The sequence below is a fragment of the Lepisosteus platostomus genome, chromosome 4 (assembly GCF_059453375.1).
Source record: "Lepisosteus platostomus isolate fLepPlt1 chromosome 4, fLepPlt1.hap1, whole genome shotgun sequence".
NCBI lineage: Eukaryota > Metazoa > Chordata > Actinopteri > Semionotiformes > Lepisosteidae > Lepisosteus > Lepisosteus platostomus.
In genome coordinates this window covers 1,886,420-1,913,355 of record NC_142614.1, presented here as the reverse complement: position 1 = coordinate 1,913,355, position 26,936 = coordinate 1,886,420, and the positions used below count along the sequence as shown (strand labels likewise).

The following is a 26,936-nucleotide window of genomic DNA, read 5'->3' as shown; positions in this document are numbered from 1 at the left end:
TTTTGGCGTTTCTGTGTGCATGCAGATTTGTATTTGCACACATTCCATGTATATTCTCTCATTATTTAACGTGTGTTTTGAGAGATTTATCTCGCCAAAACATCACTGTCTTGATATAGCGGGCAAGGTAATTGCCGCTTATCTCAACTTCAAACATTCAGACGAAGATAAGTGATCGCTGGATGTCTTATCACTCGCTGTTCAAGACAAATAAACACTGTCGCCTCCTTGTGGTGGAAGTTGGCATGTCACCCTCAAAAGGATTAGCGAGTATAAACAAATAACAATAAACAAAATCCTGCTTCTTCAGACTTCTGAGGTTTCTGCCGGAATACCCCTGTCTAGGGAATTATTTTTCCGTGGAAACAATGTCGTGACATCTTCCCTGCGTACTTCCTGCAGGACCGTTCTGTCTTGTAAATACAAGCTGGGGCTGAGGGCCATTATATCGCGGTGTGTGTTTCTTGTTGACGTCTTAAGCACGCCGTTGCGCTCTCTGGTGACGTCATTCACCCATCAGCACGGCTCGGCTCGGCCAGGCGCTCTCTGTTCTGCCTTCAGCCATGAAGCAGATTTGGGTCACTCGTCTTGCTCAGCGAGTTACCGTATTAACCCGTAATTTATCTCCCGATAAAAATCCAGGGCTTCATTTGTATTATTATTCAGTCAAGTATTATTCTGGGGTTGTGGAGTAAATCATGCTGCAGGTGTTAAAAATGTTAATTTTATATATTTACTCAGTGAGTTTATTTTTTAAGCAGTATTACTTGTGACAGCTGCTACATGAGATTAGGTGGTATTCTTTCCTGCAATAAGACTGTGCTCCCCTTCACAAATATGGCGACGCCTAGACTCGCTAGCCGAAGAAGTAATTTAGAAGGAATTCTTAACCAAGATACAGTTGAGCCCCTAAAACTATTGTTCATACACGTTTAGAGTACTATGAAGCAAATATTCCACTCTCTGTAATAACTTGCTATAAAAACAGAAACTGTGACATTAATTAGCCATAGGTTTGAGTTTATACACGTAATGATACATTCAAACCCCCCCTTCCTTCATCCTTTTAATACAGCAACAGATGGCCCTCCTCTACCAAGATGGCATCTTCAGCAGCCGTTGTGCATGATGGGTATGCTCATGTCAGGTAAGCTTGCTAGAATAATACAGTCTGAGCCGCAAAAAAACAGGTGAATGACTGCCAGGATTATTTCCACGCAATATAACAGCTGTCGACGCCCGTCAACGTTCCGGTCCTATTGCAAGTCTATTTCGTAATGAGGTTGTGTTATTTTTATGGTAATTTCAATGCAAAATAAAGCTCCATTCCTTAAACGATCCCATGAGCGTAAACACTCGGAGTACCGGGGGAGACCAGGATTAGTTACAGGTAAATATTACGTCTGACAAGATGTTCGTATCGATTCCCGTAATTGTGTGTCGAACTGACAGCTCCTCGCGTCTGCTTAGTTTCCTTGCTGTCGTGACTAGAAGCGCTAAAGTTGAATGCTCTCATGCAATGAATTGTGTTCGTATCTGACAGTGATCCTCCCTCCTCCTAATGTGAGTTTGCATTTGATAAGGTATGATGTAATTTACAGGATAATCTACAGTTGATCTACTGGCGTCCAAAAGCATTTACAAAGAGTGTGTTTACATCTTGCTTAGATGTGCTTCTATTCACGTCTATACGGTTGGATTCTCACTAGGCTTTTATATCCGAGAATAAGATTCTGTCCAGTATTTGAAAAGTAAGATTTATATATCTGTGTGTGAAAACAAGAAAAAGCAACAGATTGTGACAATGTTGGGAGTTCGGGTTAAGGAAATGTGTAAGAACAATAAAAATATGATTTGCTCTGGTGTTAGTATTGTGCTCTTTTTGAGGAGCTGTGAGGCAGATCTTTGGCCTGGGTTTGATTCCTTCCGTGTGGAGCTTGCCTATTCTCCCTGAGTCAGTGTGGGTTTTCTCCGGATGCTCTGGAACCCTCTCACCTTCACAAGACACACAGGACAGGTAAAACTGGACCTCTACCTTGTCCCTGTGTGTGCGTCACTCAGGACGGGCTCCAGGTTTCCTCAATCCTTCCCAGGAGTAAGGGGCTCTCTGACAACGAGTCAGAGGGAAGACTAACGAAACTGACTTCTGCTGACCTTGTTCAAGGAGACGCAGACGAGCTGTGCGTTTCTTTTAGCCAAAGCCTGGTGGAGCAAAAAACTTACAGTGACTGCAGATCTTAGTGGAAAAGGGAGGATGTTAATATTGAAGGGGCACTTGAAATGATTCAGTAGTTGGTATTAATTAATAATTAATAATTGCTTACACTTATATAGCGCTTTTCTGGACACTCCACTCAAAGCACTTTACAGGTCATGGGGATCCCCTCCACCAGCCCCAGTGTGCAGCCCCATCTGAATGATGCAATGGCAGCCATAGTGCACCAGTACGCTCCCCACACACCAGCTCTCAGCGGGGAGGAGTGGAGAGTAATGAAGCCAGTTCATAGATGGGGATTATTAGGAGGTCATGATGGGTAAAGGCCAGGGAGAAATATGGCCAGGACGCTTGGGTTACACCCCTACTCTTTTCAAGAAAAGCCCTGGGATTTTTAATGACCACAGAGAGTCAAGACCTTGGTTTTATGTCTCATCTGAACTCTGTAGAGTCCCCATCACTATACTGGGGCATTACGACCCACACAGACCCTGTTGGTGAGCAGAATATTCGGGACTCTTTTCTCAATCAGGGTATTCAGGTACATCTTTGTTTTTCATCTTGGGATTTGATTTTCTGTTTGTAAAGCGAGTGATTTGCTGTGCTAAGCGGAAGGGAAAAAAGCCATTGAACTCACTTGCACCTGGAAATTCAAGCCACCTCAGACTACTGAAATTTAGAGCTTCTGTTTTCACGAGTACAGAGCAGAGGAGTGAATATGTGTCTGTGGCTCTGGGCTCTGTCCTGTGTGCAGCTTCTCCCCACCACTCCTTTCTCTTGGGGCCGGTTGACAAAAGGTTCGGAGCTCTTCGTATTCATTGCAATAGGCAATTGTACAGCCTTTGTTCAGGGGCTGGCAGCTGATGTTGCTGTTGAATTCCTTGTCTGGGGCTGTACTTGTGCAGACCAGCTTTGCACAAGAGAGAGCACTGACGAAGGGCATCTGGCCCTGTTGTCCTCATCCGGGCTGCCCCCCCCACAGGGACTCAGATCAGATCAGGAAAGCGGTATTCCTCAGCCCGGTAATGTTCTTGAGTTTGTGTTTGGAAACAAGTCCTGTGCAGTTGGCTCTCGGAGCTCGGTACTCTGAGGGTGTGATACCAGCAAGCATTTTGCATAACTTTGCCTGTGCTCGGATACCTCTGAGTGCTGCAGTTTAAGGCACCTTTTCAAAGAGCCTGTCATTGTCATTCAAATCCCTCTTGCCAGAGAGGACTCGTGCCGAGCGCTTTGTTTCCTGCTGGGGCCCTTCAGGCACGCACCTGAGACAGAGGGACGAACGTCTCCTTGATTTCTTGTTATCCAGCCCTCTCTTCTTGAGCAGCAGGTTTTATTAACTGGCCTGTGTCTAATTAGCGTTTGCATTGAGCCTGTAAACAGGAAAATCTTGTCAACGGGAGTTCTTGTATGTGCTTCACGTTTTTTTCACTTTTGCATCCCCTGTCTTCTGCCTGTATGACACTGTTCAACATCCAGTCGTTCAACATCCAGTTGAGGGGAAAGTCCTAATGCACTCATACTGTATGTAGTTGGACATTGTTTCTAAGATGAGATCAGAGGCATATTTTGTGTAGATCTTCAATGGAAGTTCACAGCTAATTTACTAGTTACTTAGAATTATATTAATAATGATTAATCATTTAAGTCTCTGTACCATTAGTAAGGTTTTTTTTAAATCTAATCTCTCATTGCACCCACCTCACTAGCTCTAGCCTTACACAGGCAAATGGAAATGGAAATAGTTTGATTTCTTACAAAATGTGGCCAGTTTGTCTTTGAACCTGTCAGTTTTCCACGTTTTTGTTTTTGTTTGGACTGCAGTATTGGTTTGATGTCCCCTCTCCATTTCTGTGTTGCGCTCAATTCATCAGACGTGTGAAGCATTTACAGTCAGTGTTGTTCGTGGCCAATGGCGCCCTCTTATGGCTTTGAGGACATTTTGAAGCATGGAGCCCTAATGTGTTAGAAGTAGCACAGGCAGACATTGTGACATTGCTGTTTGTCCAATAACAGGTTTAGCAATGCTGTCAGCTTTCTGCATGTGTGTCTGTTGAGTACTCATGCTGCTGTCCTCACCTGACCCTGCACAAAATGCCCCACACAACCCCAACCCTGCAAGTCTGTGCACTTTGTCTGTGCACTAACCCTAACCCTAACCCTAACCCTAACCCCGGTGTCCTGGCCAAATTTCCAATTGGCCCTTACTAATCATGGCCTCCTAATAATCCCCCTCTATGAATTGGCTACATTACTCTGCTCTCCTCCCCACTGATAGCTGATGTGTGGTGAGCGTTCTGGCGCACTATGGCTGCCGTCGCATCATCCAGGTGGATGCTGCACATTGGTGGTGGTGGAGGGGAGTCCCCATTACCTGTAAAGCGCTTTGAGTGGAGTGTCCAGAAAAGCGCTATATAAGTGTAAGCAATTATTATTATTATTATTGTCAACTAAGACTGGGCTCTAATCCTCTGGGGCAGCTGATCTTGTTCAACACAACGTGTAACAGCCTGGCTGCTTTACATAAGACAACAGGCAGCACCACAAAATACTACTACCTGAATGAAGAGGCGTTTTTGTGCTGAATGCGAGTGCCTATTCTCCTTGCTCTTGAGGGTGTCTCGCATCTCTTCCAGGTGGAGGCTGCTGACAGTGCAGCTTGGAGATACTCTACAGTGAGAGGAGACTTTCCACACTGACCAAGGTAGGAGCGATCTGGAGTTCGATCAGGCCTGCGTTCTTTTTCCACTAATAGAAGCAATAAACAGTTCCAGATTCCATGAGCTGTAAGTCTGATAAGACGGCTCAGTATGAATTATCAGGGTGGTTTATGTGTAAATCCTGAACAGGAGCCAGCTTCTACACGAAGGGGGGTCTGAGCTCTCTCCTGCACCTCCTGACCGCGGGGCGCCATGTCGGCGGCGGTGTCGGGGGAGGAGATCCTGTCCAGCACGCGGCAGGTGATCGCGGGGCTGGAGGCCCTGCGCGGGGAGAACCACACGCTCCTGACCAGCCTGCAGGAGGCGCTGAGCCGCCGGCCAGCGGGGGAGAGCGGCGGCCTGGAGCTGGAGAAGAGCGGCCTCGTGCGGGAGTCGCTGGAGCGGATCGAGCTGGGCCTGGACGAAGCACAGGTAGAGGAGGCTTCCTGGGGGCCGGGTGGCGCAGGCTCTGTGCGGAAACGGTGTCTGTCAAGGGCTCATCCATCAAGGGAAACTCCTGGTTACTTACTCTCGAGTTTGAGCAGGGGCCTGAAGTGGACTGGTGGAATTCCTGTATCTTTTTGCTCTTTTGTAAACAGTATCTTGATGTTTTTATGCGTTCTGTGTCCTGAAATTCCCGGGTTCTGATTCCAGTGCTTTGCTCCCCTCCCTCCCTCCCCCGGCCGCCCCGCAGGTGATGATGGCCCTGTCGGCCCACCTGAGCTGCCTGGAGGCGGAGAAGCAGAAGCTGCGGGCGCAGGTGCGCCGGCTGTGCCAGGAGAACCAGTGGCTGCGGGACGAGCTGGCGGGCACCCAGCAGCGCCTGCAGGAGAGGGAGCAGGAGGTGGTGGCCCTGGAGGAGCAGAACCGGCACTTGCAGTTCATGAGCAGCATCAAGAAGTACGACCAGGAAGAGCCCCCGCCGGTACGGCCCTTTAACCCCCGGGAGGAGTGCAGGATGCTCTGAAGCCTCCTGTTTTGAAATGGGAATGCGAGCACCTCCGTCTGGCCCTGCGCTTCAGTATAACAGGGATGCCCTTTGCTGTTCTCTGTTGCCCCCTGCAGGACGAAAAGGAAACTGCCTCCAGCAAAGACTCATTGGACGACCTCTTTCCCACCGACGAGGAGGAACCATCCCAGAGTAAGTTGGTGGCAGTCAGGGTTGGTGCACATGCAGATGAACCAATTAGGGACACCTTGCTGTGGGCAGCAACAGCGCACATTAAACAGCTTCGTGCAGCTGTTTGTCATGGCCTTCCATACGCAAGCCATGTTGAGTACATACTGTATGATGGGCACAGTATGTCCATGCAGTGCCCTCTGCTGACTGCTGGTATTGCCCGTGGTCCCATCTGCGTGTGTGAGATGCTGAGATGTTTCACTGCTCCTTGCCAGAGATGTTCAGGTGAGCTGAGCCACAGCAGTGCCGAGCTCCCCGCCCCCCCCCCAGCTCACAGAGCTTGCCCTGTGCCCCCCAGTCTCCCAGCAGCACAGCAGCGGGGAGGCCGCGGCCCAGCAGGGGGGCTACGAGATCCCGGCGCGCCTGCGGACCCTCCACAACCTGGTGATCCAGTACGCCTCCCAGGGCCGCTACGAGGTGGCCGTGCCGCTGTGCAAGCAGGCGCTGGAGGACCTGGAGAAGTCCTCCGGCCACAACCACCCCGACGTGGCCACCATGCTCAACATCCTGGCCCTGGTGTACAGGTGAGCATGGTTTGGGCTTGCAGTGGCGTCCAGGTGAGGCTGTTTTTAATTTCCTGTGGAATATTTGTTCAGAGGTTTTGTAAGCTGCTGTAACATCTGTGGTAAAGGCAGTGCTTGTTGGAAGAATACCACTGTAAACCAAATGACAAGTCGGTAAAATCGGTTTAGATTTAGTGTGTTTAGTCTTTTTTATCATGAGCAGCATCTCAAAGAGTTTTTTACTCAACTTTCTACCATACGACAGAGCACAGTGCAGGGTTCAGCAGTGTCTAATTTAGCATACCCACAGCTGGAGAGCTCTAATACAAGTTCACAATGGAAGCCATGATTATGCTGTTTAACTGTCAGCGGACAGCATTATCATTCCAGTCTAGTAACAGGCTGGCACTCACCTGGTGAACTCAGTTTGGGAGGATGATAACACTCCTGCCCTGTCTCGAGGGGTCCCAGCACATTTAGGATTGTCCGGTAGCTGTGCTGCCCAGGGATCGGTCAGTTGAGCTCTGGCTCTGTTCTCTGTCCCGGTGACCGTGCAGGTCTGCTCTCCCTCTCCCCGCAGAGACCAGAACAAGTACAAGGAGGCAGCGAACCTGCTGAACGACGCGCTGGCCATCCGGGAGCAGACCCTGGGCGTGGACCACCCTGCGGTCAGTACAGAACCTTGCCCGCTTCGTGCTCTGCCTGGAACCGGGGTCGACACGTGTTTAAGGGCTCTCCGTCCATTTGGAACCATATAAGGAATCTTAGTCGCTGTGCTGGGCTCTGCAGGGGAGGCCTTCCTGCTGGGACATGTCTTCTCTGTTCTGCTGTAGGCTGTTTCTAAATTTCATTTCACTTTTCTGGGTGTGGAGTTTATTTTTTTCCCTTTTTGATTGATGTTTGTGGTTTTCTTTGCCCGTTTGTTGTTTGTTCTGTTTTTGGTGTCTTTGGTTTTTAGTGCGCCGGGACCTCTTTCTCCTTGCGCGTCCGTGTGCTGCCCTGTGCGCCTCAGCTTCGCCCCCTGCCTGTGTGTCTCTGCAGGTGGCAGCCACTCTGAACAACCTGGCAGTGCTGTATGGGAAGAGAGGGAAGTACAAGGAGGCCGAGCCGCTGTGTAAGAGAGCGCTGGAGATCAGGGAGAAGGTGAGACCCACTGGGAGTGTCCAGAGTCCGTGTGTGTGTGTGTGGGCAGATGGCAGCTGTGGTCGAATCTGTGGTTGATCTGCACTCTTGTGCTCAGTTGACCCGTAGCCGACTGACTCTGCACCCCCTCCCCCCCTGAAGGTTCTGGGCACAGACCACCCTGACGTCGCCAAGCAGCTGAATAACCTGGCGCTGCTGTGTCAGAACCAGGGCAAGTACCAGGAGGTGGAGCAGTACTACGAGAGGGCCCTGCACATCTACCAGAGCCGCCTGGGCCCGGATGATGCCAACGTGGCCAAGACCAAGAACAACCTGGTGCGTTCCTGGGGTCCCGGCTCCAGGCTGGGTTCTGTCCGAGCTCCAGTATCCCGGGCGAAGGCAGTTCTTCTAATCAGCCAAGACGAGCCCCTTTGCGTTTGTACATGAATGTGCCCCATTCAGAAGTGAAACTGTTTTTTTGTGGGTGATTTGGATTTCAGTCTTTGAGGCCTGCTGTTCGTGTGCTCTGAGATATTTATAGACTGTATATGTGGCACTGTTGGGTAAGCGTTGTGGTTTGGGTACTGGACTCAGAACACAGATGGACATAGCTGCCTCAGTTTTAATGCACAAGTGGAAGTGTAGTTCTGTAAACGCCGTGTAGGAACTCTGTTGTGACAGGCTGAATGCAGGGAGGTTCAGTCTCCCTGTAGATGGGCACTGAGGGGCTGGTCAGGTGTGACTGCACGCTGGCTGAGCAGTGGGTGTTTCTCTGTCTGTGCTCTGTGCCGCAGGCCTCCTGTTACCTGAAGCAGGGGAAGTACCGACAGGCAGAGGCTCTGTACAAGGAGATCTTGACGCGAGCCCACGAGAAGGAGTTTGGATCAGTAGAAGGTAACTTGGTACCTAAGAACAGGTACAAACGCAAGGGGGACGTTCAGCCCCTCTTGTCTGTTTGGTAGTTATAAGCTAATTTATCGAAGGATGCGATCCAGCAGTTTCTTAAAAGAAGCTAGGATATCGGCATATGAGTTTAGTCCATTCCAGTTTGAGGAGCTGTAGGTTCCTGGGCAGATTCTACTGACACAGCAGAAAAGCAATTTAGATTTAATTGAACTTCAGACATCTTTTTGTGTAGCTTTAATAAAACTAGTGTAACAGGCTTCAAATTTCTCGAGCCTGGTGTTCCTTCGGCGGGCCCTCAGTGGATTTAATTTCTGTGCAGAGAGAATTTAATTAATTTCCCTGTAAGCAGTAAGAAATCTGAGCCTCTCATTTTGCCTCCTTTGCTTGGTTTGTGTCTCCCAGGTGATGGGAGGCCCATGTGGTTCCACACAGGAGACGGGAGCTCTCGACAGGTGAGGGCCTGTTTGTCCGTGGCATTCAGAAGGAGGCTGGAGCGCTAACAGGAGCAGGACGACTCTGTCCCCTTCCAGAGGAAGGGTAGGAACTGATGTGGATAGTGGAGACGCAGCTGGCTCTCTCTCTCTCTGTGCAGGACGGTCTGGGCAGTCTCAAGCGCAGCGGCTCGTTCACGAAGCTTCGCGAGTCCATCCGCAGGAGCAGCGAGAAGCTGGTCCGCAAGCTGAAGGGCGTGGGCGCACAGGACAGCAGCCCCCGCAATCCCGGGTACGCGAAGGGCAGTACCGCTCTGGGGCTTGGGGCTTGAGCCCTTCTGAACCCGAGCTGCCACGCTGCGTCTCACGCACAGAGCGCCGTCGTGTGCGATCGCGCTGTCTTTAAGTAGCAGATGACTGGGACTGCGGCACGCCACCAAGCCTGAAACAGAGCATGCTCAAACACTGCACTGCCCGGGCTTGGGGATCACGCGCGAGTTGATAATGTTGAAAGCACGAATTTTTGCCAGGCACATGAGGGAAGCAGATTTTTCAGCTCCTGTTCGCAATTGATCTCTTTACAGGTCGTAGGGGGGTGTTATTAGATGAGGTGGGATGACAGCTGGGATTGGAAAAATTAACACCAACACTGTTAAACTGTAAACAAAATACATCTCGGAGAACAAAGGCTGGTTTGTTGCCCTGGATTGTAGAACTGCTAAGCTGTCACGTTATAAGCAGAAAATCCGCCAGTAGCATGTGTTAGTTGTTTGTCAAATTAGAGAGGCCTGTGTGAGTTTGCCAGAGAGCTGTGAAGTTTGGCCTCTCTCAGCCCCATCTCTGCTGAAGTGAGCAAAAACTGACGAAAATGTATCAGGGGGGCAATTATCTAAGTTGACAAACCCTCCTGCAAAAAGGCACAAATGGTTTTTGTTGAGAGGCTGTTTGGTAACTAAAATAATCTTTTAGCTGTGAGGGGACACATTTTATGTAAGTAGGGAGTGTTGGAGGTTTGATCTCTGTTGGGTAACTCTTGGACACAGCACTTGGACACAATCATCCTTGGAAAGAAAGGATTCAAGATTCGAGATTTTTATTTGCCATATACAACACATGTATTGGAATGCTTACTCGTTTCAGCTGTACCCAGTAACAGTAGGAGAAAAAACAGGCACAAATGACAAACAGACATGGACAATACATTTAGACAATAGACATTATAATAGAGCCAAGACAGGGCATAGTGCAAACAGTGCAGTACCTTAAAGTGCAGGTGCTAATTTGAGCTGTTTAAGATGCGGACTGCCTGGGGGAAGAGATTGTTTTTGAATCTATTGGTCAGTGTTCTGATACTGCAATTCCTCCTACCAGAACCCAGAGGTGAAAACAGGTTGTGGCCAGGGTGAACTGGGTCCTGAAGTATAGCTCGAGCCCAGCTGTGGCAGCGCTCGAGATGTATCCGGTCGATGGAGGGTAGCTCGGTCTGCGCGGACCCCTCTGTATGACTTTTCTGTCCTGTACTGTGGCTCCACCATACCACACCATAATACCACCGGTCAGGACACTCAATGGTATTACGGTACAAATCGGTGTGTTGTCTTGCTCATCCCCCACTTCCTTAACTGTCTCAGGAAGTGAAGTGAAGGTGCTGGTGGGCTTCAGTGAGGATGGCAGCAGTGGTCTCTGACCAGCTCAGCCTCTCAGTGATCTGGAGGCCGAGGAACCTGAAGGTGGTGACAGTTTCGACTGGAGCCCCCTGAATGATTATGGGTGTGTTTCTTCCTCCGTGCCTCCTGGAGTCCACTATAATCTCTTTTGTTCTGCCGATGTTAAGTGTGAGGTTGTTGTTGTGGCACCACTCCACCAGTTCTTGACTTGACTTGAACTTTATTGCCATATGTAACCGGTGCTGGTACAATGGAATTCTTACTTACAGAAAGTCTCTCAATTGTAAAACAAGTGTAAAAAAAAACAAAACAAAGTGCAAACAGTGCATCAAGACAATGTACAAACAAACAATAGACAATGTGCAAGTAAACATGCAGACAGTTTGAATGTAAACAATACAGACGTGTAAACAATGACTGGAGACGTACAATAAATAAATTACAATGAGGTAGATGGTGATGGTGTAGGTGTGGTCCGAGGGGGATGGCTAAATGTTTTCGCCAGTCTCACTGCTTGTGGATAGAAGCTATTGAAGAATCTAGTGGTAAGTGTCCGTATGCTCTTATATCTCTTGCCTGAGGGCAGTGGGGTGAAGAGCTCATGCCCGGGGTGGTGACTGTCCTCTGTGATGGCCAGAATTCTACCACGGCAGCGGTCTGCTACTTCACTCCTGTTCTGCTACTTCACTCCTGTAGGCGGTTTCATCAATGTTGCTGATAAGACCGATTACTGCGGTGTCATCAGCAGACTTGATGATGCGGTGGCTGATAAATCTAGCCACACAGTCATGTGTAAATAGAGAATACAGCTGTGGGCTCAGGCAGCAGCCCTGGGGGCCCCTGTGTGGAGGATCTGAGAGGATGAGGTTTTGTTCCCAATCCTCACCACTTGGGGCCTGTCTGTCAGGAAGTCCAGGACCCAGCTGCAGGGTCCGTGTTGTGGGCCTCAAACATCAGCCTTTTCTTTTATGTGCTCTTCCATGATTTCCTAAGGCTACTGTTAGTGGAACACTCGGGTGTTTATTCAAAAAGCACTCTGAGACACTCAGGCAGAACTTTAGATTATGCCAGAAGTAATGTGTTTTGCGTTATATTGTACTATAAAATGATAAACGTCCTGTAAAATATGCCACAGTATATTCATGGTCTGGGCAACATGGTCACTCAGTGATGCCTTGAAGTGCTGGGGCCCGGGTTCAACTCCTGGGGTGCTATCTGTGTGGAGTTTGCATGTTCTCCCTGTGTTTGCGTAGGTTTCCTCCAGGTACTCCTGGTGTCTGGGAAAACTGGCCCTGGCGTGAGTGTCTGGGTGTTTGTGTCTGTGTGTGCCCTGCGATGGGTGTGTGTCCTGGGCCCAGTGTTTCCCGGGATCGGCTGTGGGCCACTGTGAGCCTGAACTGGATCAGAGGTCACTGGAAGTGATGTGATAAAGACATTAACAGTCTTTCTAGAAGCATTTTGTAATGCTTGCTGCCCTGACAAATGTGGGGTGGATAGAACAGGGACAGTAAACAGTAGGAGACTTTAACACTTCAGCAGGATTATTTTTTTATGCAAATGTTTTTTTCCTAAACTTGAGGGATTCCTTGTTGTCACTACTGGCCACGGACTCCGCTTCCTCCAGATCTGAAACGGAATGTAGTTTTTCTGTGTGTGCGGGATGGGAGTTGTGCCTTAATGAGGGAAGCACAGAGGAATATCTCCGGGGCTAGTGGGGGAGGGAAGGACCCACTGTTGCCAGCAGGTGTGATTGGAGCCCTGTGGCTTTGGAACAGCTGCTAAGCAAGCTCCTCAACAGCAGCTCAGAGGGGTTGGTGTGCATACTGGTCATGTTTGACACGGGGGGGAAAAATCTCTAAACCCTCATTTTTTTTTTAATCCAGAAAACTAGATACTTGTAATAAAAGTGGTGTGCAGAGTGGACTGAGTTTTCCTTTCCTTGCTGAGGCAGCTGGGCTGGTGGGACAAGAGCAGACTGCAGTGTGGGAGGGGATGCTGAGAGTGTCGTCCAGTGGTGTCCGGTGCTCGGTCACTCTAAGCTGGCCTCCTAATAATCCCCCTTTCTGAGCTGGCTTCATCACTCTGCTCTCCTCCCCACTGAGAGCTGGTGTGTGGGGAGCGTTCTGGCGCGCTATGGCTGCCGTTGCATCATCCAGGTGGGGCTGCACACTGGTGGGGGTGGAGGGGATCCCCATTACCTGTAAAGCGCTTTGAGTGGAGTGCCCAGAAAAGCGCTATATAAAGTGTAAGCTATTATTATTATTATTATTATTATTATTATTATTATTATTATTATTATTATTATTATAAGCCGCCTCTCCCTCTGCAGGATGAAAAGAGCCAATTCTCTCAATGTGCTGAATGTGGGCGTGAGGGAGCCTCGCGAGTCGACTCAGGTAAGACAGAGCTCGTCTGGACCTGGAGCTGCACTAGTGTGCGATGTGTGTCTCGGTAGTGCCCTTGCAAAACCGCTAGCCTGTCATGTCTCCTTTCTGTTGTTGTTAGCCTAGTGAAGGAAACCCTGTCACTGGTGTTGAGACTACCTTGTCTAGGTGGTTTGTTCTTGCAGGTATTTGCTTTCTGCATATTCAGTAACACCTGAAAACAAGATTTTCATTTTAGAACAAATTGCATTTTTTATATATAGTATTTGCTGTTAACTGAGCCGAAGGGCAAGGTGTTAGCAGGTCCTGTGTGATTTCCCTCTCTCACTCTCTCTCCCCCCTGTGGCTGCAGAGTCCCAGCGGTCTGACAGATTCACGAGGTCTCAGCTCCAGCACCCAAAGCTTAGCTCGCCGAGGGTCTCTGAGTGGAACCAGTTAACACAGCATATTCCCCCGCCTGACCAGCTCCCTCCTGTCTGACCCCCCCCGCCTGACCAGCTCCCTCCTGTCTGACCCCCCGCCTGACCAGCTCCCTCGTGTCTGACCCCCCCGCCTGACCAGCTCCCTCCTGTCCGACCCCCCCCCGCCTGACCAGCTCCCTCCTGTCTGACCCCCCCCCCGCCTGACCAGCTCCCTCGTGTCTGACCCCCCCGCCTGACCAGCTCCCTCCTGTCTGACCCCCCCACCTGACCAGCTCCCTCCTGTCTGACCCCCCCGCCTGACCAGCTCCCTCCTGTCTGACCCCCCCCCGCCTGACCAGCTCCCTCGTGTCCGACCCCCCCGCCTGACCAGCTCCCTCCTGTCTGACCCCCCCCCGCCTGACCAGCTCCCTCCTGTCTGACCCCCCCGCCTGACCAGCTCCCTCCTGTCTGACCCCCCCGCCTGACCAGCTCCCTCCTGTCTGACCCCCCCCCGCCTGACCAGCTCCCTCGTGTCCGACCCCCCCGCCTGACCAGCTCCCTCGTGTCTGACCCCCCCACCTGACCAGCTCCCTCCTGTCTGACCCCCCCGCCTGACCAGCTCCCTCGTGTCTGACCCCCCCGCCTGACCAGCTCCCTCGTGTCTGACCCCCCCACCTGACCAGCTCCCTCGTGTCTGACCCCCCCACCTGACCAGCTCCCTCCTGTCCGACCCCCCCCCGCCTGACCAGCTCCCTCGTGTCTGACCCCCCCGCCTGACCAGCTCCCTCGTGTCTGACCCCCCCACCTGACCAGCTCCCTCCTGTCCGACCCCCCCCCCGCCTGACCAGCTCCCTCCTGTCTGACCCCCCCCCGCCTGACCAGCTCCCTCGTGTCCAGTCCGACCCCCCCGCCTGACCAGCTCCCTCGTGTCCAGTCCGACCCCCCCGCCTGACCAGCTCCCTCGTGTCCAGTCTGTCCCTGCGCCGTCTCTCCGCAGTGCAACTGTCTCAGGGCGCAGGCAAGCACCAGCTCTGCATGTCTTTGATTCCTCAAGACGGTTTCAACTTCTGCCGACACTAAAGACTGAGGCACAGGACCACGCGGCTGCTGCCTCTCAGCCCGTGTCCAGGGGTGTCACTCTGGCCTGGGAGTGTGTGTGGGCGTGTTTCTCCCCATTTCCTCCACTCCCAAAGCCGAGCTCCGGGACAGACTCCCACCAGGACTTAATGATGGAGGGACTGAAATACAGAGAATTACTTCTGAACACTGGCTGACATGAACATATTCTCTCGATCTTTTAAAATCAAAAATGCATTAAAGCTCAAATCAAGTTGTTATTCCTAATATTACTATGACATTTTGCAGTATGTTTATGCCAGACTTGATGGTATTTCTGTCCTGTTCATGACCATTCCAGCCTGTCAATGGAAGGGCTACTTTTGTAAAAAGCACATTTTATCCTCTGTAAACATAATATGGTGATTATTGTCTGAGAGTAACACATTTTTAAGTCTGAAATGAAGACAGGAAAAGGGTGGGGAACAAAAACATTCTAATATTTTATTTGTACATTGGGTAAGTTATTTTTTGTTAGATATTTTATCATGATGCTGGTTTCTGATGTCATTGCTGCTTTGAATGTCTGCCTCGCTATTCCAGCAAAAGGTAGTAATGTCTGAAAATGATTCCATCATGCCAGGAAGTGAACAGGGGAAGCTCAGAAATGATGCACAAAGAAGGAATAGAACAAATGTTGGCTCAGAAAGTAAACAGATCTTAAAGAGTGCAAGTGAAATGGAGATGCACTGTATACAAGATTGACACCAGCTGAAGGTATGGATTTTTTCCTTTGGTCTTTTCAGGTTTGTGCAACTTAAATAAGCTTCCCTTCCAAGCTCCTGGAGAGCTGTGAAGTAGCTTTTTAAACTTTTATTCAGTTATTCAGTAATTTTTTTAAAATTAAGATTAAGTTTAGATGGTTCCTCTGACAGATGGTACTTTAATATGAAAAAAAATGCTGAAAAGTGTATAGGAGAAATAGAATGTGTTAACAATAACACAATAATACATAAACTGTGGGTAGATAGTGCTGTCTGTGTGCTGAATAACAGATTGTTCATTATATCCTTAGTTAACAGCCTGTGGCCTTCCCTGTGTGCACTAGAGCACTTGCAGTTTTTCACTGTAATCCGGCTGTAATCTAGGTTATAACTGAGAGTTGAAGCAAAACAGATTAGATCAGGCAGTTGTGTGGGGGGTCTTATCTTTGGATTCTACCAGGATCGATCACTTCTGACATTTTGTTCCTCAGAATATCTGTTTGATTGACTAGTTGGATTTCTCTTTCCAGTTTCATTAACAGCTCTTGTAATCTGATTTTACCCTGAATCCAAACCAATTAGTTCTTCATCTGTTCTGCATTTGTCGGGAAGCTGAATGAGCCGTGTGTCTCTCTTAAGGCACAAGAAGGGTGCAGTGTAGCTGCGTGGAGGGTAGGAAGTGATGCATTTTCTTTAAAAGACCATCTGGGCTCCTTCCCTTATCCAAATACAATCTTTTTCAGACATGCTGGCCAGTGCTTTAAAGGCAGGAATTGTTAGAATTAACCTGTCAATTCTTCAGCTGCTGTTCGAGAGTAGATGCAGTCTGTATCTCCTCAAAGGGAGGTACGCAGAGACTCTCTAACTGCAGACAAGATCCCTCATCTTAGCGTGCCCAGATGGTGATTTTGCAGCTGTAGTTACTGGATAAGTAAGACAGCCTGGCAGAAAAGTGGGGCTCTGGCAGACCTGAGAGGCTTAATTCCCTGACTGATCAGACTGATCTGATTGATCCCAGGTTACCTAACACTAACCTCGGATAAATGTGATAAACTGATTGTTTTGTGGGTGTAATGATTTTTCAACATCTGGCAAGCACCTGTAAAAATATGACCATCAAAGCTTTCTGCTCCAAAAAAATAGCCATATGAGAGTCCAAAGATATTGAGTCAATGTCAACACGTTGTTTAAAATAAATGTAAGAAGTTTTCATCCCTGTATTAATTGTTGTACATGTAAGCTTTCACAGTTAACAGGACAGCAGTCTTGCACTCTCAAACCTGTATCCATCCACAACCAACTGCCTGCGCCAGGATGATGTGTCTCCGTGTCATTTTGCTGTGGTTTCTTAATGCTACACATGATTGTTAACTTGAGTTAATCATTGCTCTGTTCAGCCTGTACTACTGGGAACTGTTACTTGTGTTTCATGTGTATTTATAGGAAAAACTAAATAGCTGTATGACAGAGATGTAAAATTAAAGTACAGCTGTTTCCAAAAAATCTATCTGGTTTGAAAAGTGTCTAACTGAATCCAATGTGTGGATCTGTGTATTTGAAATTTTGTCAGATATAGTTTAAGATAAGTACTGTGACAGTGTTCAAATCTGTTCGTGGTTATAAACCAGAGAAAAACCAACCTCTGGGGGCATCTGGGCTGAAGGATCAGACAAACGCCACTGTGTTCTTACTTGTGGCATGCAGTGGAAGACATTGCAGTACTGCTTACGAGTCTCTTATAAGGAAGCACTGGAGATCCCTGGGAGTTTCTTTCAGGCTGGGAATAGTGTACATAAACCGCAAAGAAACACTCGGATACAAACTGGGATTATGAACGATTACATTCATGTTGGTATTATGCAGTATTGCATCAGATACTTATAAGGAATCTGTAAGAGTTTCCCCGACACTAATGCAGGTATATTTGTTCTTGTATTCCTGTCCTTTATTGTTGGTATTTTATCTTCATTTTTAATTGTTGTCAGGATAGCAGTTATTGCAAAGCCACGAGGGCCTGCTAACTGCAAGAAATACAAGTCCCTATTCTCCAGGATTTCAGACATCATCTCTGCACCCCTCACTGACATGATTGCGCAATCCGGGGATTTCCTGTATCGGAGAGTAATTTGGCCCGCGGCGACAGGAAATTGTGAGGGAGAACTACAGATCCCGTCAGCCACTTCGCGCTTTTTCCCCCTATGATCGAAATGTGGCTGTTCTCTTCGACACTCTCCCCAAAAAAGCCAACAGCAACAGGAAGACTGTTGAGACTCTGGAAAAAATGCCAAGAACAGAAAAATCTTCAGCATAGAGGCAGTTGTTTCAGGAAGACTGGGAGTGCAATTGTTATTGGGTTTATTTTTGTTGCTGTGCCTCCTGAGATGACAGTACAATATACAGCGGCCCTAAAAGACTAAACATGAAAAAAGTGGATGAGCGGCAGTGCTCCGAAACTTTAACATTTCCCCGAATTACAGTACATCAGGTTCGAACATGAAAGCGGCGCCGCAGTGCTGCGGAGAGGCGCGTTACAGTGTCTCGGGGGAAAAGCAACAAAACATCAAGGCCTTTTTCTGAGAGTGCTTATTGTTTGTGTTCATAGTTTGTCAAATGCCCAACAATACTGCTGCACGCTATATTGTTGTGCATTTGATACATAAACTTTGATTGATTATTAGATCACTTTATTTTAAAAGTAATGGGTCAATACAAAAAAAAAAGCAAAGTTTTTGCTCACATCTGAGCCTTTTCCTCAACACGGTCTCGTCTCGCCGCCAACGGGAGAGACCCACCGGTAGGGCTCCTGAGCGCCGGGAAGGAGCGGGTCTGTTCGCGCTCACACGGATGAAAACCCCAGGAGAATTACCCCGGGGCCCGCCTCCACTGGTGCAGAAACACCCGTGTGGAAGTGGGTCACGCCGCGGACGCGGTCCCTAACGTCTCACTAGTCTCTTTCTGACCGAGGCCAGGTCAAGCCCATCCCGCCGGTCTGCGTGGGTGTGGCCGAGCTGCCAAGGGGGTCAAGGCACACTCGGGGACCACGCGTGGCGCAGAGCAGGCCCGACTGGTGGACACGGCACGCTGACCACCGCCGCAGCGCGCAGCGGGTCTCTGGACACACATCCCACGCCTGTCTGTGAAGGAGAGGAGCCAGCGATGAGACAAGGTACGCGGGCTGAATGATTCCTAAAGAGCCGACGCCCTGTGTATCTATACACAACACACAAAAACCACGGTCAGGGCTGCTGTCCAGTTTTTGGGGTCAATAAAAAGCGTCAACTTGTCCAAATAACGGGTCCAGTTGGGTAGTTAAGGGCAGGGAAAACTTCTAGCCCCGGAGAAGCCAGATTGAGAAACAGAAGAGTTGCGTGATTTAATTATTCATTATTCAATTTCTAAGTGTTACACGAAACGTTTATTTAAAGGGAGCATAAAGCAGAACACACGACAAAAAATGTCACCGACAATAAAACCTAAAATAACGATGAATAAGAGGTGTTGGGGAAAGCGCCCCCTTGTGGTGACTCCGGGGAAGTGCGCCCGGCCCGTGCAGTCGCCGCAGCTCACGGTTCTTGCACTGGTGCTCGTGCGGCAGGTGCGCAGTCAGGCTCTGGAACTGCGCAGCTTTGCGCAGCTGGTGATGCTAGAAAACGCCCTTCGCAGACTGGCCGGTCGCCGACTGAGACACGGACAAATCTTATTCACAGCAGTCTGCTTAGAAATGTACAGAAGCTTATTAGAGCCAGGGAGGAAAAAACAATGTTTGTGCGTTTAAACGAGAAACCTTTTTGATTGAAACGACATGACGTTTAAGCTTATACGAAATAACTGCGTTAATTAATTCGTGAATAATATCGCCTACAATATTAATATCTCGCAAGATACATGCAGTAATATTGTCCCATACAAACTAGCACTGACTTTAATATCAGAGCAATACTGTCACAAAGGAACAAGTGAAGGTTCACTCCATGCTGAAAAGAGAAAAGGCTCCTTGCTCCTTTGCACCCTACGCATGCTGCTGCAGCTCCCCAACTGAACTACAGTATTGTCACAGTCCACTTTGTTCAAAAGAATTAAGCTAAGAGAGCAGGTGTACTGTATGTACATGAAGTAGAACACAATGTCAGTGAGCATCCCCGGGTTAAAGGTGTGTCGTTTTCACCGTTTCTGTGAAAAGTACTGTATGTAATGTAAGGATTATAGGTTCTTGGCTGCTCTTTAAACACTGGACAGAAGACATTTAGGATAACTTGACAGTAAGTCAAACATAAACTGCAAGGCGAAATACACTAAGCACCAGAGGCTGAAAGAATTATCATCCAGATCAGTGTTGGAACTTTCAGTTTTATGTTTTCACACATTAAAAAAAAAAAAAAGAGTTAAAAACACAACCAGCAGTTTTGCATGTACAGCTCGTGAAACTGTTACCACCGGGAAAACAGTCGTTAGTAGTTTTAAGCTTGACTCACGTAGCAAAAAATAAATAAATATTCAATGTCATGTCAAAGGACTAGGCTGCCTGTTTTACAATCTGAAAAGTGTGAGATCACTTCTGAAGAGTATTATTATTATTAGGAGAACATTTAAGGCAAAATACCAAGACAGAGATCTTTGGCAATTTCTTGGACAGAACACAGAGTGTGCACCAGGAATGCCCAACTCCAATTCCAGAGGAATGCGAGCATGATCATTACCTAGGTGTCTTCAGACAAGCCAGGGCTTCACAGGTCGGAGAAAGAAATATGGTGATTCTTTAAATCAGGCCATACAGAAGACAAATAGGATGGAAACGGTGTCATCCCCCGGTAGGACTGCACAGCCCCAAGCCTGCCCTGACAATGACTATAGCCTGACCACTGCAGACTGCCAGGAGAGAGCTCAGACCGCTCGGACCCACTCCTGCACTGCTGGCACAGGGATCTGAATCTACTGGGCCGAGCCGGGACCACGCGACCCACTGGCAGCTGAGAGGCTGGTCAGAGCATCTCTCCGTGCAACCCCAGCTCCACCAGACCAGCACCCGAGCAGAGCACAGAATTATGAGGTGGGGACACTCAGCTCCCTTCCTCACTGAATGAGTGATTAAATATGGCCCGTTAACTTTTCACCATATCTTTGGCAGAAAGCTCAGGCCAACATGGGAAGAACCTGCACACTTCTAAAAATACTGACAGATGCCCAAGTCCCTCCACTGAATCTCAGAGCCTGCAGCTGTGAGGCATCACAGAGCAACGTCATACAGTATACAGGAATTGCCAGTCATCCTGTCTGAAACAGTAAAATACAAACAAGCTAACTAACGGTCTCATTCCTGAAGAAGAGTAAGCTGAGAATCTACACACCTAAAGCACACGTCAACAAATGTCTGAATTTCCTTTTAATCTAAACTCTTATAAAAATGTATGTAGCTCCTGCTTTAGGTTTCTCTTACATGATTTAGATTTTCAGCTGCAACTCAAAAATGTCAATCTGTGCAAGTTTATCTTTGTTTCATAATGCCATGTCCACGTTAGCAATATTTGTTACGCTACATTTCAAACATGAAAAATGCGTGTGAGCATTTCCCCAACTACGGGTTTAGATTTTTGTTTGAAAAACATTTTACCATAAAGAATGGAGTGTTTCCCAGTAATTCCCAGTAACCTGAGCTTGGATGTGTCTGCTGTTCTTTTCTTCCCAATACTATTACTGAATGCCAGCGTTATTTCCCATGAGATCCTAAAAGCATAAATATTCCTGCGGGTTCAAATGTTTTTCACTTCATTTTACTTCACTTAAAAAGCTGCGACAAACCGTGGTGAGACAGAAGACACTTTCTGGGTGCAGATGCTACACAAATCAATGCCCACGTCTGCCTTCTCCAACGTGCTCTGACAGCACAGGCACCGGGACCAGCGATGGCGAGGTTTCAAGAGATCACGGAGGGCACGTGTTTGGACATGGGGTTTCGGACTGTACAAAACTTCAGAAAAAAAACGTAGGCGTGGAAGGCGCACGGTCGTTATTTTGGAAGAACATGACTCCCCCCTCCCCCCCACAAAGAAATTTCAACACATGACAGTTCTGTGTGGAACCATTTCCAGCACACTTCAGCACAGCAGGCAGTCCAGACACACCGCTCATCAGTCCTAGTGAGTGGGCTCAGTCTCAGTGCAGGGGCTGGAGGGGCTCATGAAGCAGCAGTGGTTCCAGCTCTCCGACACTATTTTTGGATCTAAAATGTGTTATGCATTTTTTTCCAGTTACTACCAAGTGTCCTGAAATGATTCTTTAGAATCCTGGGCTGCATTTCAGCTCAGGCAGGCCAGACGGCCACCTTATGCTTGTGCAACAACGAAATCCTCTTTCTCCACTAAGCGCCCGCGGACAGTCCTTAGGGGTGGCAGACCGGGCTAGGGCGCGGGGCGCCCGTTGAGCTTGTCGTGCATGAGCGCCAGGGCGCCTGCGGTGAAGTCGCGAAGCACCTGCACGGTCTCCCGCTGCACCTGCAGGGAGTCGCGCACAAAGTCCTGCTGCGTCTCCGCCAGCTGCTGCACGGACTCGGACAGCAGCTCCAGCGAGCGGGAGATGGTCTCCAGCAGCTCGTTGGTGGTGCGCTGCTCCCGGACGCTGAGCGCGGCGTTGTGCACCATCTTCTCGCGCGCGGTCAGGGGGGTCTGCGCGGCCGGCGGGGGGGCGGCGGGGGCCGGGGGCCCGCCAGCCCTGTGCCGCAGCCCCCTCTCCAGGAGGGGGTCGTCCTCGGCCGGGGCAGAATGCGGCCCGCTGGGGAGGAAGGGAGGCCTGGAGTCGTCTCTGTGCTCCTCTTCCGAATCAATCGACTCCACGTCATGGTCTGCAATGTCATTGATACAAGTTTAAAAGTTTGTAAACCAGGTTTAACCATTAAGTTTAGAAATGGCACGTTTAGGAACCATCAAGAACGTTTACCACTGTAAATCTGCAGGTAATTCTGCATTTACAGTATATTCTATTGCCACAGCTTCTCATGTTCTGTCATTCTTTAACATGCTTCTTCATCTCTTCTTGTCTTTTATGTTTTAATACATGTTACTCCTTTTTCACCTTGGCATACACCAGTAACTTTAAAATACCGGCACGTCTGGTAAGAGACAACGCCCATGAGGAAAAGTGAGCTAAATTCTGCACCAGATGCAGATGCCGAACGGAGCCGGAATTCCAGGTGGTCAGAAAGGTCTTACCGTCGACACTTATTTCATACTGCAGCTCGTAGGGTGATGACGTGGGTTCCTCATCTGTATGGCAAACAGGGAAAAGCAGTATGTTTTCAACAGGTCAAAACAAAAGGCTCCAACACTCTTTGTCTGACTAAGGAGTTCACTGGAGATGTAGGATTAAGAGGAAACGTGAGAATATAAAAAAAGTTACAAGGAAGAGGAGCCATTTGACCCACAAAGCCTGCCTGACAATAGCAGCTCACTGATCCAGCCAAGGTAATGACTAACTGCTTGGCTGGAAAGCTTGTTACACACTCCCACAACTGATTGTGTAAACAAGTGTCTCCTGTAACTGGTTATAAGGGCATTCCCCTGCAATGTCCTTTGGTTAGTGTTTCACTGCTCCTTCTGAAAAAACCTCAGGGTTGACACTCTCTCATAGACTAGCAGTATATTTTTTTATAACAAGGTGACCAAAACTGTGCCGAGTGAAACACACTGTCAGCGTCTCTGCCTCAAGTTATTGGAACCCGGAGCCGCACATCAGCCAGGGCATAAGGGTTGGCATCCATGCCATCCCGAGCCGGACTGTGGGCTCTCCAGCGAACACACAGCCAGGACCTCAGTGCAATACCTCACAGCAAGACAGAAAAAAGGCTGAAGTTAGAGGACGACTCACGGGATGCAATGCAGTACACTGGAGTGGGCTCTGCCAGCTCTTCCTTATGGGCCGCAGCCTGAGCCCTCATGGGCAGGGACACAGGGATGGGCAGGGCCTGGGGGGCCGGAGGAATGCAGTTCCCGGGCCCCGCCAACGGGGCGGAGGAGGAGGAGGAGGAGGGCATGCCCACCACGACTTCCTCCTCCTCGTCCGGCTCCCCCTCCTGCTCCGCCCTGGCCGGGCCCTGGCGGTCGCTGTGGCCGAGCCGGACGCCCAGGCCCAGGTAGGGCCCGGCCTCGAGGGGCAGCGGCGCGCGCAGGCTGGCCAGCTGCAGGATCTGGTGCACCACGCTCTCCACGGGCGTGAGCTCGCGCGACAGCCGGGCCCTGCCCCCCGTCACCGGGCCGCCCGCGCGAAGGGCCGCCACCTTCCGCTTGGTGTCGCACTTGAGGTCGGACCACTTCTTGATGACCTCGATGATCTCGCGGGGGCACTGGCTGACCTCGTTGATGCGGGCCGTGATGTCCGCCCAGGTGCGCTTCTTCACCTCCGTCGACACGCCGCGGTTGAACTTGCCTGCGAACGCGCAAGAACAGGCTGGCCACTCTCCAAACACCACACCATCCTCCAAAATCTGACCAGAAAATACAGCTACTCCACTTCTCCTTCCACTGCCTTGTTTTCTCTTCCCTTAAAATAATTCGATAATCCTTACACCTATATAGCACTTTTCTGGACACTCCACTCCAGCACCAGTGTGCAGCCCCACCTGGATGATAATCCAGTCCGCTCCCCACACACCAGCTCTCAGTGGGAGGAGAGCAGAGTGATGGAGCCAGTTCAGAGATGGGGGTTATTAGGAGGCCATGACTGGTAAAGGCCAGAGGGAAATTTGGCCAGGACACCGGGGTTACACCCCTACTCTTTTCGAGAAACGCCCTGGGATTTTTAATGACCACAAAGAGTTAGGATGTCAGTTTTATGTCTCATCTAAAAGGCCGGCGCCTTTTTTTACACCGGAGTGTCCCCGTCACTATACCGGGGCGTTAGGACCCACGCAGAGCGCAGGGTGAGCAGTGCCCTTTGTGGGCACCAGCTGCTGAGAGGGAAAGGGCAGCCAGGGCGCGCTTACCGATGACGATATTGCGGTTCTTCCTCACTTCCTCCAGCAGGACCTGGATCTCCCGGTAGGAAAAGCGGGACTTCCTCTTCTTGAAGTGCAGCACGCTCGCGCCCCGGTTACCGGAGCCCTGGTGGAAGGAGGACATGCTGGCGCTGTGTCCCGCGGGCCGGCGGGCCCTCCTCCTCACCCCGTCTGCTGCCCACCTGTGGGGCAAAGACCCCCCTTTTTATACAGCTGATCCCGGAGGGGTGAACCCATGCTATAGACAGGCCAGTGACACACATTTCGGTTTTTGTTGCACTTTCCAAGATGAAACCCTTTTTTAAATGTATTTATAGCGTCTGCTATCCTGCGGGGTGTCAAAGCACTTTTCATGTAGGAGGAGACTCTTCACCCCCCCCACTGAAGAGCAGCCCCGCCGCACACAGACCAGGGGGAGGACAGACTGTCCAAACTCAGAGTGGGGTTCAGCCAGGATCCTGGGGTTAATACTCCTACTCTTACTTACAGTGCCCTTGGAAAACGACAGCATGTAGTCAAGACCTCGATTTAACATCTAACGCACAGCATGACACCTGCCCAGCCCAGCCCAGCCTTGCTCAGCTCAGAGATCTGAAAAGATCAGGATACAGGATGGTAATCCAAGCGTTTAAATTGAATTAATACAGCCTGGGTAAATAGGGAGGTTTGTGTGGGAGATATCCTGTAATATGTTGACCATTAAGTTAGTTTATGTACATTTTTAATTGATACTTGTCATTACTTGAATAAAAGCACACTTAATGAGTTAGTTGCAGTAAGTTTGTATCTGCTGAGCTAAAGGCGCAGAAAATCGTTAGTGCCCCTTCATTGCTGATTAAAAGAAAAAAAGGAAGTCAAATGTTGAGCAACAAAAGCGATAATTGAGTATTTAAGTTTTTTTTCTAAATTGACCAACCTCCACATTTCAGTACTGCTTTTGGTATTGCACGGTGTGGAGAAACCGAGTCAGTTTTGCCAGCGGTAAAGTATCTTGATTCCGAGCGCCAGAATTTATCCTCGCAAACAAAAGCGCACAAATAATTCAACACCGAGCTCGCCAGCGCAGCCTGAACCCTCCTGTCCTCCAGCAGTGAAGCCGGGACTTGCAATGATTCATTTAATAGAACATTTACATGCATATAAAAACGATAAGTCGCTCTTCGACAGGTTTATAAGTATCCGAAATTTTATTTTTAAACGTTTCTTTTATAGCACGATCAGCAGGCTGAATACTCAGCGCCCTCCTCGATCTCGTAGCTGAGCGCTCGGGGCTGTGCCATTCCGCGGCCTCTGTCTTTAAGTTAACCATTTAGGGCACCTGCTGCGCTCTGCTGTGCTCGTCTTCCTCTCCGATGCGCATTTCCCCGTGCTAAACAGCCGCACCACAGAGCGGCTCGCGTCTGCGTCTGCGTGTCCTGACTAGCGCCTCCGACCTCAGCTCCGCACACAAAGACTCGTCTCCGAGCCTCGCAGGAACGCGGCTACCGACACTTCACACGTGTGCTCCGCGCAAGATAGGCGTCCCGCCGCCGTTATAAGCTCTGCTTCGTCCCCCCCCGCTTTGCCACCCGGCACTGCCCGCTTTTCCGCGTGTTTTTTTTTTTCTAATCCGTCTCAGTCTGAACTCGTCTTTCAGCGCACAGGCGGACCGACGGCGAGTTGGAGGCGGGTCGCCCCAGCCCCTTGGCTGTCGTGCACCCCACTCGTAGTCAACCCCCGCGGCACCTTCCGCGTATAAGACCCTTTCGGAAATTACCGGTTTTGCGCTGTAACCTCTTCTTTTTCCTAGCCTGGCAGTGGCTCGTTTATCCTGAAAGTTCGTACAGCCGCGGAGCGCCTGCGTTGCGCAGACTCAGCGAGGCGCTTGTGGTTTTTCACTCGGAGACAGGAGCGCAGGGTCTACGAACTTATACCAGAATACGCCTTTGGCACAAAGCCCGGACGTCTGTCTTACGCAGTTTTCCCCAAATTGCGTGAAGCACAAGGAAATTCGGTGGTTCTATCAGTCTCAGAAAAAAATCGGTAGTTCTATCAGAAAATACACTGATTCATAGGCTGGTTTGGTTATTTTGTATTTGTCGGCTCGCAACAGCATAATTAAATCCAGAATACCGAATCAATGAAAAGCATGATATTTTTCGTTATGTTTCCCGATAAAAAATATAGATTTTATTTTAATAAAATGTAAGTTCCAAAACACATATTGCCATTTATTATTGTTACATGTGGATTGCACATGATTACACCCTGGAGAAGAGTTGCCGAGGTGTGTCTCATGTTTTGCGTTGTTTTTTTTTTCCACTGAAAGATCGTGGCAAGATCGTAATTCACGTACACGGGCTGTAAATGTCCAGTCCGTGCCTCCGTTGTGCACGGCCATGAGCGCAGAGTTATTAGCAAGACATTGTGCGCTTGGGAGTTAATTCCGGGGCGGACCACCAGGGGGCGCGCGGTGCGCCTCGGCTGAGCGTGTTTTCAGGAGCCGCAGAGGCGCTGTTTAACGAAATCGTCACAGGAGTCCCCTGAAAAAGGAAGCGTTCGCTTCACCAATACACGGCCTAGCCGTTGCACTGCAGAAACAAGTCTGCTGTGCGGGGGAGGAATACAGACTCCTCTTTATACGTAAAG

The 26,936-nt window shown here is 49.5% G+C and overlaps 2 protein-coding genes across 6 annotated transcripts; one reads left to right on the top strand and one right to left on the bottom strand.

Annotated features, from left to right (window-relative positions):
- Positions 1-837: 837 nt before the first annotated feature.
- Positions 838-16,828, top strand: klc3 (kinesin light chain 3). Of its 4 annotated transcripts, XM_088627427.1 has the most exons (15): positions 1,154-1,390; positions 1,891-2,017; positions 4,849-4,916; positions 5,062-5,343; positions 5,606-5,836; positions 5,977-6,052; positions 6,390-6,615; positions 7,175-7,262; positions 7,636-7,737; positions 7,879-8,052; positions 8,511-8,610; positions 9,025-9,074; positions 9,215-9,345; positions 13,050-13,116; positions 13,457-16,828. In XM_088627427.1, the coding sequence occupies exons 4-15, from the start codon at positions 5,125-5,127 to the stop codon at positions 13,541-13,543; spliced, it is 1,551 nt and encodes a 516-aa protein (XP_088483553.1). In that variant the 5' UTR covers positions 1,154-1,390; positions 1,891-2,017; positions 4,849-4,916; positions 5,062-5,124; the 3' UTR covers positions 13,544-16,828. The 4 variants fall into 4 exon arrangements, with proteins under 4 accessions (XP_088483551.1, XP_088483553.1, XP_088483550.1 ...); XM_088627425.1 differs by lacking the exons at positions 1,154-1,390; positions 1,891-2,017 and adding an exon at positions 838-1,147; XM_088627424.1 differs by lacking the exon at positions 1,891-2,017.
- Positions 16,829-19,652: 2,824 nt separating this feature from the next.
- LOC148672080 (uncharacterized) lies at positions 19,653-26,254 on the bottom strand. 2 transcript variants are annotated; one of them, XM_088627429.1, is made up of 5 exons: positions 26,065-26,254; positions 24,297-24,490; positions 23,183-23,740; positions 22,528-22,581; positions 19,653-22,160 (listed from the first exon to the last, which is right to left on the bottom strand). In XM_088627429.1, the coding sequence occupies exons 2-5, from the start codon at positions 24,430-24,432 to the stop codon at positions 21,721-21,723; spliced, it is 1,188 nt and encodes a 395-aa protein (XP_088483555.1). In that variant the 5' UTR covers positions 24,433-24,490; positions 26,065-26,254; the 3' UTR covers positions 19,653-21,720. The 2 variants fall into 2 exon arrangements, with proteins under 2 accessions (XP_088483555.1, XP_088483556.1); XM_088627430.1 differs by lacking the exon at positions 26,065-26,254 and adding an exon at positions 25,627-26,037.
- Between the last annotated feature and the right edge of the window lie 682 nt (positions 26,255-26,936).